The sequence below is a fragment of the Phyllostomus hastatus genome, unplaced genomic scaffold, assembly GCF_019186645.2.
Source record: "Phyllostomus hastatus isolate PE091 unplaced genomic scaffold, TTU_PhHast_1.1 phas_scaffold_555, whole genome shotgun sequence".
NCBI classification, from domain to species: Eukaryota; Metazoa; Chordata; class Mammalia; order Chiroptera; family Phyllostomidae; genus Phyllostomus; species Phyllostomus hastatus.
Window position 1 is genome coordinate 3,315,318 of NW_025334036.1, and position 16,423 is coordinate 3,331,740.

The window sequence follows — 16,423 nt, forward strand, 5'->3', positions numbered from 1 at the left end:
CGCTTCCTCTTTGGTGAACCGGGCCCCTTGTGAAGCCGCCGCGAGGCTGGGACCCTGGGACAGAGGCGGGCGGCAGGGTAAATGGCTCGCACTCCCCGGAACAATAAAGGCACCTCTGGCTACTCAGCTCCCGGCGCGTCGCCGTACACCGCCCCGCCCGAGGTTCGCTGTGGCCGTGGCCCAGCTCGGTGCCCCGAGAGCCAGTCCCCGCCGTCTGCGGGGGACTCGCCGAGTGGGGGTGGGCCGGCCCGCCGTGGAGTCCCGGTGCAGGCCCGGCCGGCAGCTGCCTCCCCCCCCCCCACCCCGGTCTCGGAGTGACTTCCAGGCCGGCCGTGCTCCCCAGCCGCTTCTTGCTGCTGTCGGTCAGACTCAGTGAACACCGGTGTCTCCAGAGGCTGTTCTCATTTATTACAAAACGGCTGCGCACAACTCCAAACGCCTGCTGCTTCCCAACCCCGCACACTGCGCCCGCTTACACCCCAGGCCGCTCCGGGACCGCCCCGCTGCACCGCAGAGCCAGCGGCACGGCCCGCAGACCGCACGTGTCCTGCTCGAACCGGTCCGAGCCGAAGGCGGCCGCCCGGCCGTCGTGCCGCAGCTCGCCGGAAGGGGGCGGTAGGGAGCCGCTTTTACAAAGAGTCACAGTAACTGAGCCCAGTTCGTCTGGGCTGACTCTGATCTAGAGCGAGGCGAGGACTCCTTGGCAGACGCAGGCAGCACCGTACCTTTCGGCGGGCTCGGACCCCTGTCCGAGGCCGGCTCTGCCCCAGACCTACAGGGGGCTCCTCCTGACGTCGATCATCCCCGGGCTGGCCCTGCGCAGCTCCCGCCGGGGTCTGGCCAAGGGCCCCGCCTGCCAGGGCAGGCCCCCCACCCCCACAGGCAGCGCCTGCCCGACAAGGGGCTCCGCGGCCTCCCGCTGCCGCGGCTCCTCCGGGGAGCCCTGCTCCTCGCCACCCAGGCTGGAGCGCTTCCACGTCAGTGGGAGCGGGGCGTGGACCAGGTCCCGCGCCTCCTCCCGGGCACGGGGGGCGCCCTCCGCAGAGGGCGGCTGCCCAAGCGGCTCTGGTGCTGCGCGCAGGTCATCCTCCTGTCCAGGGCACGGGGGCCTCTTCTCCCCACCTGTCACGGAGGACAGCAACACCCTGCTCAGGAGGGGAGGCGGCAGCGCACGGCCTCAGTGCTGGCGTCCCGCGCCCAGCACAACAAGCAACGTGGGAAAGGACCCCGGAAGAGCTGCGGACGGAGGGGTTTCTGACCTCCCCAAACCAAGGTGTGACAGCTGACCTCTGCGAGGGAGGGCAGCGCGTCCGGCCGCGGGCAGTGAGGCTCACCCCTGCTCGGTCCCGCCGCGCCCGCGCCGCTCAGCTTCTGCTTCAGTTCCTGGTTCATCCACATGTGGCGGCCCAGCTCCCTCTCCAGAGCCTGGATCCTGGCCTCATACTGCCTCCTGCTGTCTGCTAGCCCTTCGCCAAGGTGGTCTATGGGGACAGGCAAGGGGAGGGGTGGCGGGGGTGTGGCCAGGGCGCAGCGGAGGCGGGGCTGTGCGTGAGCTGCCGCGAGCGGGCCTCACCTCGGCTCTGCTGCAGGAGCAGCTGCAGGCTCCGCTCGTGTTCCTTCTGCTGCTGGGTCAGCTGGCGGTCCATCTCCAGGCGCTGCCGCTCCAGGGCTGCCTCCAGCCAGTACACCAGCCTCTGCTGCTCCTCCAGCTGCATCTCCAGCTCCGAGAAGGCCACCTGCTGCTGGTGCTGCTCCTCCCGCAGCGTCACCACCTGCGCCGAGGCCGGCCGGCTCAGACGCAGCGCCCATGCCCTCCGTCCGGGAGCCCTCGCCCCAGGACAGCCCGGCCAGCACCGCCCCATGCTAGGCGTCACTGAGGAGTCACGGGGTCTCCTCTGAGCCCAGATCTGGCCCCCAGACGCCTCTCAACAGTGTCCCAGGCAGCACATTACAAGTGACAAGAGTTAGCTCTCAAGATGGGTGTTCTCTGCCATCCCTGCCTCAGACTCCTTCCCAGTCGCACAGGAAGATGCTTCCAGGCAGAGCCTCAAGCTGTGTGTTTCACGGAGGCCAGGGTTTCTCAGCCTCTGCACTGCTGGCAGCTCAGGCTGGATGGCCGGGGACCCGCCCATCCTGTGTGTTGTAGGGGGTTGAGTCGCATCCCCCGGCCTCCACCCCTACTGTCGTGACGACCAGAAGCAGCTCCAGACAGGGTGACATGTCCCCTGGGCCAGCAAACGCATCCCTCTTGAGAGCCCATGATGGGGACAAAGGCCGCCCTGAAGGAGCTACACTCTGATCGGCATTCCCGGGAGGAGGGGGCAGGGCTGGCGGGGGCGACCCACCTTGTCAAAGTACTTGCAGAGGAGGGCCCTGGTCTCGGAGGACGAGAGGTAGCTGAGCTTGGCCATGAGGTCCATCTCGCACTGGGACAGCAGGGAGGCTGAGGCCCGCAGCACCCGCTGGCGGCACGTGATGGCCTCGTTCTTGTACTCGATGGCGGCGTCCAAGGCCTCGATGGCCTCGTCCAGCTGGAACAGCGTCCGCTCCTCCTGCGGGGGCGGGGTGTGGGTATGCAGCCACATTGGACCCTCAAAGTGCCCCCTTGCCCGGAGCTGTCAGAGCCTGACCCCAGGGTGGTGCAGGGAGGGATCTGCACCCGGGGAGCTCAGACACCCCCCCACCCCCCACCCCCCGCCATGGAAGGGGAGGGGAGGCCTGGCAGGACTGCTGGGGAGGGCACTTGGACGTGGCTGTGACACTCTCTCCCACAGGGAGGCTGAGATGTTGGGTCGGCCGTCACTGCAGTGCAGGACTCGGGGTCTGGACTCCAGGAGGGGAACAGGCAGGGCAGCTGCCGGCCCTTGTGCCCCAGACGAGCAGGCGCCGGTCCGCACACGCTCCCACCTCTGGGGGCTGCCCGGCGCGGCGTACCTCGGGCGACAGCAGGCTGCCCTGCCTCAGCTTGCCGTCGATCTCCAGGCGCTGCTTCAGCAGCGAGTCCTTCTCCTGGCGCAGGGCGTCGATCTCCCCGCGGATCTGCTGCTGGCTCTGGGCGCTGCCCTGCCGCAGCTGCCCGCTCTTCTCGGACAGCTCCCTCTCCAGGTGCTCCAGCCGGCTGGACACGCGCACGATGTCCTCGGTCAGGGCCTGGGGCGGCGCCGGGCATGAGTGGGGTGGGGAGCAGGCCCGCCCCCTCCGTGACAGACCACCCGTAGGATGCGACGGAGGCCACTCAGCCCCTCAGACACCTGGCCCCGGGGGCCGCAGAGACCATCCAGGAGGAGGGTGCAGACACGCAGAGGACAAGGTACCCCTGACGAGAAGCGGGCAACGTGGGCCAAGGCTGGGCAGTGTGTGGTGGCAGCCTGTCACCGAGGTGACTTGAGTTTGTGATGGGAATTATGGGAAGTTAGTGGCCAAGCCCTGGAGACCTTTCCGGGAGCCTGAAGGTGGAGGAGGTCAAGGCTCTCACGGCCAAGGGACTTTCGGAGCATCCGGCAGCACCCAGACCCTCCTGCGCTTCCGAGTGCCGCCCGAGCACCCACCGCTGGGTCAGCCCTGGGCCATGTGTCTGACGTGCCCCCTCAAATCCTCAGCCACACGACGATGGCTCAGAGCGTCCTACTCACGAGGGAGCGACGCAGCCCTGGGGGGCCAGGTGGGGCTCCTTCTGCCTCAGCGCCACTGAAGGCTCTGTCCCCGGGTCACCCACCACCCTCCTCTCGCTGCCCGCGCCGCCCCAGAGCCGGGGTGGATGAGGGGAAGCAGACTGTGCAAAGGCACCTGGAGAGGGTCCACCACTCGCCTGACCCTGCAGGGCAGAGCCCCCCACCCCCCGCCCGGGGCCTCGCGGGGGGGGGCGCTCACCTGGCTGGAGCGCAGGCGCTTGCTCTCCAGCCCCGTCTTCTCCTGCACCAGCGCCTCCTTCTTGGCCAGGATGGCCTCCCGCTTGCGGAGCTCCTCGCCCAGCTCCTCCAGCGCCCGCCGCTGCTGCAGGACCTTCTCCATCTCCTGGTCCAGCCACTTCTTCTGCTCCTCGATCTTCTGAGGGGACGTGGGGGAGGCAAGGGCGGGCGCTCAGCGCTCATGCCCGCTGCGGGCAGGGCAGCCCCCCTCCCCCCGTCAGGTTCTGGGAGCCGCCGGCGTGCCCACCTGCTGCTGCTCCAGGCTGACCACGGAGCCGCTGCTGCCGCTGCGCCGCTTCCTCTGGAACGCCGCGATCTCCTCCGTCTTGATCCGCAGGATCTTCTGCTGCTGCTCGTGCTTCAGCTCCAGCTCCTGGGGGCGCAGGGGAGAGAGAGGCTCAGGGGCGGGACCCTGCGTGCCAGCCTCTCGCCGGCCTCTCCCGACGTGGCCCTGCACGGTGTCTGGCCGGGGAGCAGCTAACACAGATCTGCTCCTACGACAGCAGGTGCCGACGGCCTTAGAGGGCTCGTCACGCTGAATTCCCTGGCTCCTCACCCTGGCCTTGACTTTCCTGGAATGCCCCTCCACACACGTGCAGGAGAGACAGACTCAGGGAGGCTGAGTGACCGGCCGGGGGGGGGCTCGTGGCTGTGGGCGGCCGGGACCCGGGGCGTGCACCCAGCCGAGAGCCCGACCTTGACCCGGTGCTGCCGCTTGCTCATCTCGGTCTCCAGGCGCCGCTTCTGCTCCGTCTCCTCGCGAAGCCGCCTCTGCAGCTGCGCCTGCTGCTGCCGCATGAGCCGCACGTGCCTCTCCAGCTCCTGCAGCCGCTTCTCGCTCTGGGCCGACAGCGACGCCAGCCGCTCCGTCACCTGCTTCTTCTCCTTCAGCACCTGCGACCGGCACAACCCCCGCTGGGCCACGGGCAGGGGACACCGTGAGCCCGGCTCTCAACAAGGGCGCGCTGGCCCGAAGGCCGACGGCTGGATGGAGCGGCAGACAGAAGGGAAAGCAGGCGGACGGACAACGGACAATAAAAACTCCAGCACACGGCTAGAGGGAGGTACACAGACGGTCACCATGTACCAGGCACCGCACTGAGCACTCTGTGTCTGTTAACCGACCCTGAACGATCCTGCCGACGAGTATGATGATGATCGGCCCCAGTTAACAGAGTAGGGAACTGAGGCACAGAGAGGCTAGGAAACTCAACCGAGGACACACAGCTGGGAAACGGCAGAGCTGGGATTCAAACCCTGACCGCCTGGTCCCGGGGCCCGTGCCCTCGACCACCCTGCTGTGCTGTGTCCTGGTCGCCTGGCCCGAGCAAAGGAGGAGGAAAATGGTGGGTGGCAGCTGCAAAGATGGATGGACGGACAGGAGGGAGGGTGGACAGGAAGATGGACAGGAAGGTGGGTCGTTAAAGATGCACAGACAGCGCACGATCGATGACAGGGAACAGAAGGACGGAAGGATGGAGGGATACACGGACAGTTGGTCGGACTGACGGACAGACAGGTGGACTAGAGGGGCACAGGCTGATGGGGAGACAGGAAGGCGGGGTGCAGCCGTGTGTGTGCACGGGGAGCTGGAAGAACAGATGGGTGGACGGGGGCGGGGAGGCTGCCTGAGGAAGGGGGACTGCCTTTCAATAAGGCCCCCTGCTTGCCCCCTCCGTGGCCTCCCTGCCTCAGCTGCCTTCAGTGAGCTGACCCCTGGCGGGGCTGCTACAGCACCGGCCTCGGCCTGGGAGGCCGGCAGGGCCAGCCACCGGGGGGCCAGCACGAGGGCCTGAGCACCCTCGGGGCTGAGGAACCTCACAGGTTCCACAGTGAGCGTGGGCCCCGGCGCCCCAGCCTGGGCGGCCACACCTGCCACCCCCCCACCCGGGGGGGGGCCCACGCTGACCTGCACCTGGCTCTGGGCGGCAGCGACCCTCCTGCGGAACTCCTGGAGCCGGGACCGCTCGCCTGGGTCCTGCGGCTCCCTGCCCTCCAGCTCCCGCAGCTGCCGCTGGCCTTCGCTCAGCTCCGCCCGCACGCGCTCCGCCTCCTGTTCCAGCTCCCGGATGCGCTGGCTGTGCTGGCGGTTCAGGGCCTGGGCCGCCTTCCCTGGGGGAGGGGGCCGCGTCAGCACGGGGCCTCCCAGCCCCTGTTCCACCAGCGCCTCGGCTCCCCCAGGGTTTCCCTGGACGCCGGCTACTTCGTCGACCAGCCTCGTCCGCAGCAGTGGCCAGGGGACGCAGTGGGTGGACCAGCAGTCCCACCGAACACAAACACGAGCTAAAGTACGTACAGAGCTGAAGCCTGCACGCAAGGAAGCTTCCAGAACCAACTCCCGCTTGGGAGAGTGGAGGACAGAGCACAGGTCATGAGTCAGGGACGCCCACTCTGGCCACCTTATGCAACCCGGTGCTGGGAGTCCCGGCCAGAGCACTGGGGCAAGAGAAAGAAATGAAAGGCACCCAAACTGGGAGGGGGGAAATGAAGGGGTCGCTTTCAGCAGACGACATGATTCTGCTCAGAGGAAACCCTGGAGACGCCACCGACAACCCCGCACACACAAACACAAACGCAATCACGGCGAAGCTGCAGGACGCAGAAGTCGACGCACGGAGACCCACCGCTTTCCGGTGCGCTCACAAGGAGACTGCGGGGGAAAATGTGGAACAAAACAAAACAAAACAAAACAACAGTTTTGCAATTACAACCAAAAGAACAGAGCTACCGCGTGGCCCGGCAACCCCTCCTCTGGGTGTCTACTTGCAAAACGCGACGACATTTCTTCAGACAGACGCACGCAGCGCAGCGCTCGGCTCACCGCGGCGTCACCCACGGCGGCCCAGACGTGGAGACAACCGCCGTGCCCTCCCGTGGACAGTTAGTAGAGGAAGAGCACACGCACACACACACGCACACACACACATATGACGGAATGACAGGACGTACGTGCAGCACGACGCCTCCCCGCCGTGACAGGAGAGCACACACACCGCCGTCTGTCACAGCAGAAAAGGACAGGCACCGCAGGCTCTGGCTCCCACGTGGCGAGTGAGACCGCGGGGAGCCCCCGGCGGGGCGGGGGCGGGGGCGGGGCGGACAACACACGGCGGTGACGGAGGGAAACTCGACGCCGGGTGCCGAGCACACGGTGCGACGTTCAGGGACGCGTCACAGAGTGATTTTCACCGGGCACGCCGCGGGGATTTACGCCAAACCTGACTGTCTCGTCTCGTCGGGGGCCCTGACCTCCTTTCCCTGGGACTGTCAGGGAGAAAAATGACAGCACCTCCCATGACAGTATCCCTCCCATGTGAACAAATCCAAATTAGACCCCTTTTTTTTTGTCAGACTGGCAAAAGAGAACTTTCTGGTGGGCCGCAGAATTTTAGGGGTTAGCTGTGCGCCATGAGACGAGAAAGGCACCGGAAACTTATACAAGTTGTTACCCAACGTCACTCCGTAAGTTTCACGGAACATGTGTTCTAGCAATAAACAAGGGCGGGAAAAATTCGACAACTGAGCCTCAGTGGTGGGTACACGGGGACCCCCAGTCCTGGTCTCTCTTCTCCTGTACGTGAAATATTTCAGGATGCATTTTACAGTGAGCTCATCGCTATTAGAAAGGTCGGCCGGTCACCAGCTGAAATCGTCCCCTCCCCCGTCCCACGGATCACCAGTAGGCGGGGCACCATTTGGGGACCCACCCAGCAGCCACCCGACGGACAGCGATGACCGGCAGTGCCTCCCACGAGCCAGTCTGGATGCCGCCCCTGACCTCACGCAATGTGTCCTCTGAGCCACCCTGTGGGCGGGTACGATTGCTGTCCCCGCCTCAGGAGCGAGAACACTGAGGCACAGAGGGGTTATCCGACCTGCCCCAGGTCACACAGCGGCAAGAGGCTGAGCTGGGCCTCAGACCCGGCCGTCTGGCCCCTGCCTGGGGCACCCTTGGGTGGGGATGGCCGGAACCCCGGCTCACCTGTGCGCACCAGCTCGCCGATGAGCTCCTCCTTCATGCGGATGTTGATGGCCAGTTCCCGGATCTTCTGCTGGGCTTGGGCGAGCCGCCACTCGGAGGCCGTGGCTGCGGGATCCTGGCGGGGCCGGGCCCGGGCCTTGCTCCCAGGAGCCACTGTAAGAGGCCAGCGGTCAAGGCTGCCGTGCTGCCTGACAGCAGGGAGGCGGCGAGTGCATGGCAGAGGCCGGGCAGGGTGGTCAGGGCGGCCAGGGGGGACGGGTGGACTGCCCAGAGGGGCCCGTCGGGACCACGGAGGGAGAAGGCGTCATGCCCTCTCTGCGCCCCAGTAGCCCCACCTCTGGGCTCCAGGGTGGCTGCACCCGGCTCCTCAAGGCGCAGCTCCGGGCCCTTCCTGCTCGGCGGACTCCCAGGGCCTGCGTCCGCCCTCTGGTTCCACTTGCCGATCCCATTTCTGGGGGGCAGAGGCAGGCGTCTGCACCCCTCCCCAGCCCCCGCCCCAGCACAGCCACCCCCCAGGCCAGGGGGAAGAAGGTGGGTCCCTGGCCTTCCGTCCCACCATCGACAGAACCGGTCAGCCCAGCAGAACCCCGGGGCCAGGAGCCAAGCAGAGGGGGGGCGGGGGAGCTGGGGGCACCAAGGACCACCTGGGAGGCGGGCCCACCCCTGTCTGTTCTCCCCAGGGCCGGCAGGGGCGATGGGGGTGAGGGCACACAGGGGCGGTGGGGGTGAGATCACAGGGTCCCGCCAGGTGGGTCCCTGCCAGGTCCCCCGTGGTCCCCACACACCTGCGCAGGTGCAGGGTCTGCCGGGGCGGCGGCTGCTCAGCCCCCTCCCCCTCCCCCTCCTCCGATGAAGCCGAGGAGCCACCTCCCAGCCTGTCGACCTCCGCCAGCAGCTGGGCTCCCATCTCTGTGCCATTTGTCTCCTGTGAGGGGAGAGCCAGGGTTTCAGGACAGGAGGCCTGCAGGGCATCCTCTGCGGGCCGTCCCGGCGCCAGGGCCATGCTGCCACCTGCACCTCTACCCCACGCCCTGCCCCACCTGCACGGTCTGGCCCGATGACGCCAAGTCAAAGCAGGAGCTGCCTCCCCCACGCTCCCCCGCCCCGGCTCCCGTAGCACCCGATACTCTCTCTCAGGTGACCACCCGCCACTTCCACCTTGTACACAGGTCACCTGCACCCGAGTCTTATCCTGCTAACAGTGCCCGGCCAGACTGGCAGCTGCAGCGGACTTCTGCCAAACCCACGGCCTCCCCCGGCTTATCCCTCAGGATTGAGAGCTGGGGCGGCCCAGAGTGTTCAGGCAGGTGCGGGCACAGCCTTTGTCCCCAAGGCCCCACGTGACAGACTAGAAGCAGGACACTGGGCTCTGGGAGAGCAGGGCTCGTGGAAAAGTAAACTGGCAAAGAGAGGCATCCAAAGACAGAGCGCGTGGCCTCAGAGTGATGAGCTCCCCGTCTCTGGAGGCATGCAAGCTTCCCGTCCAGTGCTGGAAGCCTCTCTCTAACACCCAAGCAATCTCCAGTTGCAGAGATCCCCAATAGCACCGTCCTTCTGAGAGGCCCCTCAGTCACCCAAATCCTGGCCCTTCCTCTAGGGGCACAGGAAGAGGCATCTCACAGCTGGTCCCACGAAAGCCTGGGGTGGGGGACATTCCCCGGCCTCGCCCTTCCCCTGCCCAGTCCCACAAGCCCAGCAGTGCCCAGCCTGGCCACCTCCTCACCTCTCCCCAGGTCTCAGGGCCGACTTCGTCTCCAGGAAGGCACGCAGGGGGCACCATGCCCAGCACGTGGCTGTGGGCACCCGCCAGGGGTGCCGTGTGAGGCCGGGGCCCAAAGGCCCCAGGAGGCAGGCCCCGCAGGAGCCCCGGGGCACCCCAGCCTGGCCGCACCAGCTCCAGCCGCAGCCGCAGCTCCGCCATCTCCTCCTGCTGCTCACGCAGACGGTCGCTCTGCAAGGCATGGTCCAGGCTCTGAGGGGGGAGACACGGACTGCGGAGGGGGGGCAACCGGGACGAAGTGCAGGAGACTGGGGGACAGGTGTGAGGCCCCCCGCTCCCTGAGGAGGGCCACACACTCTGGCCACCTCTTGTTCTCTCTCTCACTCACACACACACACACACACACAGCACTTTGGCTCAGGTTCCAGCTCTCATCCCACCCTGCCAGTCCTCCACGCCCCTGCCAATCACTGCCACCAGAGGGCGCCAGGAGCAACGCTGACCCCATTACCTTGGGACTGACGAAGGAAGGGTCCACCTGCAGTGCCCCACCCTGCCGCCCTCCAGGCCCACCTGCCACCCACACTCAGGACCGTCCTGCACACCCACCCACACCGTTCTGTTCCGACCTCCACGCTTCTGCTCGTGTGTGCACACCCCCATGTCTCCTGCCCTGCTGGAACCTTCTCCAGCTGCTTTCCTTCCGTCTGGCAAACTCGCTCCCCGGCCCTCGCCTCCGTGGAAGTGGCGCCCCCACCTGCAGCTTGTACTGCTCCATGGCGTCCTCCAGGGCGGCCAGGAAGTCTCGGTTCTCCTCCTCCAGCCGGGCCACCTGGCTCTGCAGGGCCAGCAGCGCCCCCTCGCCTCCCTAGGGGGCAGGGAGACAGGCGTCAGGGCAGGAGCGAGCAGGACAAGTCCCTGGGGCGCCCCAGCCCTCCCTCTGCCCTGCCTGCGGTCCCCTCCGCAAGCCACATGGGCCACCTCTGTGAACAAGGTACTGAGCCCTCACCGGATGCTGAGCCGGTGTTATAGCATCAGCCTTTGCATTGCCCCCAGGAGGTAAAGGTCAAGGTCAGCCCTGCTGTACAGAGCGAGCCTGAGGCGGGAGGACGTTATGGAGAGTGACCACAGTCACCAGCTTTGAATCCCCAAGAGTCTGCGCTAATGGCTGGATGTCTGAAACCCTCTCCTTCCCCTGCCCAGAACCACACCTGGTCCTTGGCCACCTTTCTGCCGCCGGGCGCCTGCGTGGCCTGCTCGTCCGCGGCGGAGGCGCTCTCGATGCCGCTGTCCGGCCCCGAGGCGGAGCTCAGGGCGCTGCGCTCGCCCTCGACCTCGCACAGCCAGTCGCGCACCTTCCGCGCGGTGGCGCCGGGTAGCCCGGGCTCGGCCTGCAGCTCACGCAGGAGGCTGTAGGCGGCGTCAGTGCGGGCCCGGTAGCGCGCGCACTCGGCGCCCAGGCGGGCGGCGGCCACGGTGGGGGCGGCGGCGGGGCCCAAGCCGCGCCGGCCGCGGTGGATGATGCGCGTCTCTGAGCGGTGCCGCGGAGGACCCCGCGCCCCGGCCGCCTCTTCGGGCGCCCGCTCGGCCTCGGGCCGCCAGTTGACCGTGGGGCGGTTGCAGATGTTCTGAGCGCGGCTGGCGTAGTTGAGGGTGTTGAGGGTCTCATCGAAGTCGGAGGAGGAGGGGCTGACACAGGCGATCATCACCGTCTTGGCGTTTCCGCCCAGCGAGTCTTTGAGGATCCTGAGGACGCCAGGGATGCGTGTCAGGGGCCCCAGTGCGCCAGGGCCCGCGGACCGACAACTCCACAGTCGCGCCTGAGGCTGACTGCCCGGCTGCGTGCCCCAGAAGCCGGATGCCCTCCGCCTTGCCAAGCTCCACCCCCAGCGGCCACCTGGGAGCTCTCATGGCCCCTTCTCTTGCGGGCTCACCGCGTGATCTTGGAGTCCCGGTAGGGGATGTGGCTGCCGCGGCGCTGGGGGTCGCCCAGGGCACTGATGACGTTGCCCAGGGCCAGCAGGCTGCTGTTGATCTGGATGCTCTCTTTGAGGCGCTCGCCTGTGCTCCCCGTCTTGAGCACCCGCTCGGAGCCGGCCAGGTCCACGAAGTGGAACTTGGAGACCAGCAGCTGGCCCGTGGCGGGGCGCGGCAGGCGGCTGGGGGCGCGGCCCCGCTGCTCCAGGGTCACGGTGAAGACCGTGTGCGAGCGGCTGGACAGGCGGTTGAGGTGCGTGGCCCCCGTGTGCCGCGCCGCATTGCCCATCTCCAGGAGGCTCAGCACCTCGTCCAGGCCCTCCACGTCCACCTCCTTCACCCCACACAGCACTGCGGGCGCGAGAGGCAGTGAGCCCGGGGCTGGGTAGGGGCCCGCAGAGCCAGCCGCCTGCAGTTCTCCCTGCCTCAGGGGCCCCTGTCCCCTGGCCGTCCTGGCTGGGACTGAAGGGGCTCCAGTTCCCCCCGCCCACTGGGAAGCCTCTCCCTCTGGGTGCGGGAGCACATACACCAGAGTCCGTGGAGACGGGAAACCAAAGCGAAACTTTCCAGACTAACTTCCCAGTCAGGTGTCCCTCCCGGACAGGTGAGCCAGCCTCCAGCGGGGGAAGCCTCCTCAAGCCAGGCGCCCCTCCCCCAGCCAGGGGGGCCCTCAGGGTCTCCTCACCGACGTTCCCCCGATCGTCCTCCCGGAGCTGGATGTCGCGGCTGGCCGTGCCCACCTCGAGCAGGTCCCGGAACTCCTCCCTGTACACCTCCAGGTAGGACACGTGCACGAGGCAGTCCAGCAGGTCGTTCTCATCGATGAGCTTGAAGGCCTCGGCCATGACCCGGGGGATGATGCCCTGATCATCCTCGTGGAGGGAGGCTGGGGAGACGCCGTGGGGCCGGCTGAGGAGGCCACTTGCCCCCCGCAGCCCATGGGCGTGGCTCGTCCCACCCTGGGCTGCAGGTCTGTTCGGAAAACAGCTCCCTCCCACACCACCAGCAACCCCACCTTCGCCAGGGAACAGCAGCAAGAGGGCAGGTGCCATCGAAGCCCCTCAGTGTGGGCTCGGGGGGGCCACTCACCCACACTGGCCTCCCCCATGGTGTACGTCTTCCCGGAGCCCGTCTGGCCGTAGGCGAAGACCGTGGCGTTGAAGCCCTCGAAGAAGGCCTCCAGCAGGGGCTGCACGCAGGCCTGGTACACAGCCTCCTGCCCGGCGTCCTCGTCCAGCACCACGTGGAAGCCGAAGTGGCGGTCCCGGCCCAGGGTGACCCGGCCGCGCCCCGGCTCCACCCGCAGGCAGCTCTGGTGCCCGTGCAGCAGCTCCTTGGGCAGCAGCGGGCGGACTCGCAGGGCCACCCTCACTGGGGCCTCCTCGGCCCCTGGCAGCCTCTGGGCCTCCAGCCCCATGTTGGCGAGGAGGGGGGGGCGCTGCTGCAGGCCCTGCGGAGAGGAAGAGGCCCGCACCATCGGCACCTGTGCGCCAGGGCCCTGGCTCGCCCTGCAGGGGGCCTGGGAGGGGCCCAGTGGAGGGCGGCCGACGTCCAGAGCATCCTGCGTGCCCCCACCTGGTGCCTGAATGCCGCAGGGGCCACAGTGCAGCCCCATCAGTGACACGTCACAAACTAAGGCCCTGATGTCTCCTCTCGCCACCCAAGGGCTTGCGTTCCAGATGCACCGGGTCCCTGTGACCCCTAGAAGACACCCTCCCCCCCACCCGCTGAGTTTTCTTACCTCCACATTTGTTGCCTGGAGCCCCCTGCCCCACCTTCTCCAAAACAAGTCAACAGATCCCAAGCCCCCCAGTGGACGCCTGAAACCACGGCTAGTACCGAACCCGGTCCACGCGCTGTTTCCCCTGTACGTACACACGCACCTGTGCCGAAGTTTAACTTATAAACCAGGCACAGCAAGAAATTAGCAAGGGTACCTAACGAGGGAATAAACAATTACAACAATGCACGGCAATAAACAGCGTGTGAACGCGGCCCCTTGTCTCAGGGGGGCCCCCGGCTGAAGTCCCTGTGTAAGTTCCCGGTTTTCCGGCCAGCAGGCAGCACCGCCCATGGCGCGGGGCGCTCCCGCCTCCCACCGGCACGCTTTCCGCTGTTCTCACCGTCAGCAGCGCTCTTTCCCACGCTGCAGGCGTAACTTCTGCAGGCTAAGTCGGAACAGCAAAACTAGCAAATTCCTTCACAATTTCACAGAAGATTCATTCTTACGGCAGATCTTCCCATCTAAGCATTCAACTTTTTTTTTTGCTCTTTCACTTAAAAGAACCCCTTTCCTGCTTCTCGCTGGCGCATCTGAACTTCCAGCATCGCCGCTAGGAAGCCAAGGGCGGGCCGCTGGAACACACGCACCGAGATGCTGCCGACGCCGGCCGGCAGCGCCAGCCGCCTGCGGGCGCTGTTTGCTCGCTGGAGCTGCGCGGGTGCCGCGTTTTTCACAAGCTCATTCCCAGGCAGCGCGGGAGCGAGCGGGATATCGCGAGATCACCTCACACTGCTCGGAATGGCGCGCAAGTTAAAACTCAAGACTTCTGGAATTCCCCCTTTAATATTTTCAGACCAGTTAGCCGTGGTAAGTGAAACCGCGGAAAGTGAAACCGCAGCTAGCCCTGGCCACTGACGTCCTGGTAAAGGGGTGACCTTTACCAGCCGCTTCTCCAGCGCAACCACGGGCATCTTGCAAATACGCCAACGCCATCTTACCCTCCTCCAAAGGGGCTAAACTGGAACAGGCCCTTCGTACCTGGACTACACACATGGACCTGATCAGTGCTGCCCACCAGACTCCTCGGTGGCGCCTGGGAGCTGAGCCGGCCCCACCTTCTGCAGGGAGCCAAGCAGACACCCTGAGGGCCTCCCCCCCCAGGCTGGGAGCTGGGAGGCAGGGACCGCCCTGTCCCCCTCCTGCAGCGTCTCCACTGCCCAGCACAAACCCCACCCTTCCTCGCTGCGGGGTAGCGATGAGTGATTACTTATCCAAGGAACCTGCCCGTCTGCATCCTCCCTGGCCAGTCCTCACTGCGCGCCCGCCCCGCTTGATCGCCTCCCGTTCACCTCCGTTATTGCGCTTTGCTTTATTGCGCTTCACAGGCTTTGCCACTCTTTCTTTCTTTTTCTTTTTAACAAACTGAAGGCAAGACCTTCCACCAGCAGAACGATGGCAACTGGCTTACTTGCCCGCCCTGCTCGGGTGTCTATGGCGACGCTGGCGGCGAGCCTCCCGCGCCGCCGGGCACCGGAAGCACGGCCCGAACGAGTAGGCGCAGCACACGAGCCTGTACGTAACGGTCTGTGTGTTCGCTAGCTACACTTTTCTTCGTGGAGAGGGTACTGCTCCTAGGTCTGAAACAAAGTTCGCTGTGAAACAGCGCCGTGTCTCTGGGTGTGACCGTTCTGTGCGCTGCTTGAGTCGCTCGTGCCGGGTCCAGGGACACGCTGCACCGCCCAGGTGTGCAGGCGCACACTCTGGGTCCGCACTGTATTTGCCTTCTCTCAGCGCCTGTAACGGCTTTTTGTTCACGAAATCATCCCGTCCCTGCCGGGTGGCCGGCGCTGGGGGCACCGCGGGTGCCTGTCCCGGTCACCCTGAACTTTTTAGCTCCTTGCGGGCCCGCTTCTCTGCGCCCCGAAAGCACCCGGAGGCGTCTGCCGGTGCGGTGGGGTGCGGGCACCGAGTCGGAGGATCAAGGAAAGTTCGGAAAAGTGCTCACCAGCGCAGGCAGCCCCGCACTCTCTCCTCCCGGCCAGGACCAGCAGGCCGGCCTCGGGCCCCCGACTTAGGGGAGGGGGCTCCCGCCTCCCACCCCCGGGAAGGGCCCCAGGAGGCTGGTAAGCCAGGATGGGCTCCACCAGGGTGCCGGCTCCCAGAGCCGCGGGGCCGGCCTGCGCAGGGGGACAGCGCGCCCCCCATGTCTCCGGGGGCCCCCACTTACTTGCCGGGGTGTCAGCGCAGCCCCTGGCCAGCCTCCCAGCCCCAGCGCCGCGCGCTCTGATGCCGTCACCAGGACCCCCGCCCCCCAAATGATCCCGCCTTCCCCCCCGCAACCCCGCCTCTGCTCAGGCTCCCGGGGGCTGAGACGGAGCCGGGCGGCGCCGCAGAGTCTGTCCGCAGGCGGGACCGGGCGTGGCGGGTCGTGGGCCGGGCCGCCCCGGGGGCGTGGCCACGGGTCTCGGGTCCACTCAGCGCCGCTCGCGTCCCTCGCGCTGGGCGCTGATCCTGGCACAGGCTCACGGAATTCTGGGGACACGGCGACGCCCCTGCCGGCCTGACTCTCCGCGCCGGAGCAGCCCCCTGCCCGCGGGCGGGATGCCCACGTCGCATAAGGGCAAGTTGTAACTCGTGAGAAGTCGGAGATTCACCAGGGATGTTTTCGCTCCGCGAGGGGAAGGCGGATTTCCCAGCCCCCAGACTCTGGAAAAGGGCGCTCACACCTCCTTGTATTCAGGCCTTCGCTACTCTCGCCGCCGCATCGCTCCCGGTCCCGGCCCGCCCGCGCCCCTCCACGCTCAGCAAAGCTCTCCCTCCCCAGGTCCCAGGAAGCCCCCACCTCCTCCGCTGATTTCACAATCCCTTTTGAGTCCGAGAGGGATCCAACCTCGATGGTTTTCAGGGTGGCGACAGCTGTCCACTTCTCCGCCCGGGGAGGGGGGGGACCCCTGGCTGCACCCCGAAGTCATTGCCCTGCCCCTTCTGCGCCCCAGACCCAAGGCGTCAAGTTCTGGCCCACAGCTCTGAGCCCCCGGCTTGCAAAGGGCACGGGACCCATGGGTCCACTGGTCATTTGTCGTCTCAGCTAATGGAGGGACCAGAGGGAGAAG

General features: G+C 66.8%; 1 protein-coding gene across 2 annotated transcripts; it reads right to left on the reverse strand.

The window, feature by feature from the left end:
* Positions 1-377: 377 nt before the first annotated feature.
* KIF7 (kinesin family member 7) lies at positions 378-15,600 on the reverse strand. 2 transcript variants are annotated; one of them, XM_045824788.1, is made up of 19 exons: positions 15,538-15,600; positions 12,677-13,037; positions 12,273-12,473; positions 11,545-11,938; positions 10,822-11,356; positions 10,368-10,478; positions 9,614-9,841; positions 8,676-8,815; positions 8,226-8,341; positions 7,891-8,043; positions 5,818-6,020; positions 4,605-4,802; positions 4,156-4,281; positions 3,871-4,047; positions 2,935-3,150; positions 2,346-2,552; positions 1,574-1,772; positions 1,335-1,481; positions 378-1,122 (listed from the first exon to the last, which is right to left on the reverse strand). In XM_045824788.1, the coding sequence occupies exons 2-19, from the start codon at positions 13,002-13,004 to the stop codon at positions 773-775; spliced, it is 4,029 nt and encodes a 1,342-aa protein (XP_045680744.1). In that variant the 5' UTR covers positions 13,005-13,037; positions 15,538-15,600; the 3' UTR covers positions 378-772. The 2 variants fall into 2 exon arrangements, with proteins under 2 accessions (XP_045680744.1, XP_045680743.1); XM_045824787.1 differs by having other exon boundaries at positions 4,605-4,823.
* Positions 15,601-16,423: the final 823 nt, after the last annotated feature.

Excerpts from the sequence above, each read along its gene's own strand:
- KIF7 (XM_045824787.1), bottom strand. The coding sequence starts at position 13,004 with ATGGGGCTGGAGGCCCAGAGGCTGCCAGGGGCCGAGGAGGCCCCAGTG. Across the intron at positions 6,021-7,890 it reads CGGCGAGCTGGTGCGCACAG|GGAAGGCGGCCCAGGCCCTG; the intron begins GTGAGCCGGGGT and ends CCCCTCCCCCAG. Across the intron at positions 4,824-5,817 it reads CCGCCCAGAGCCAGGTGCAG|CGGGGGTTGTGCCGGTCGCA; the intron begins GTCAGCGTGGGC and ends CCCGTGGCCCAG.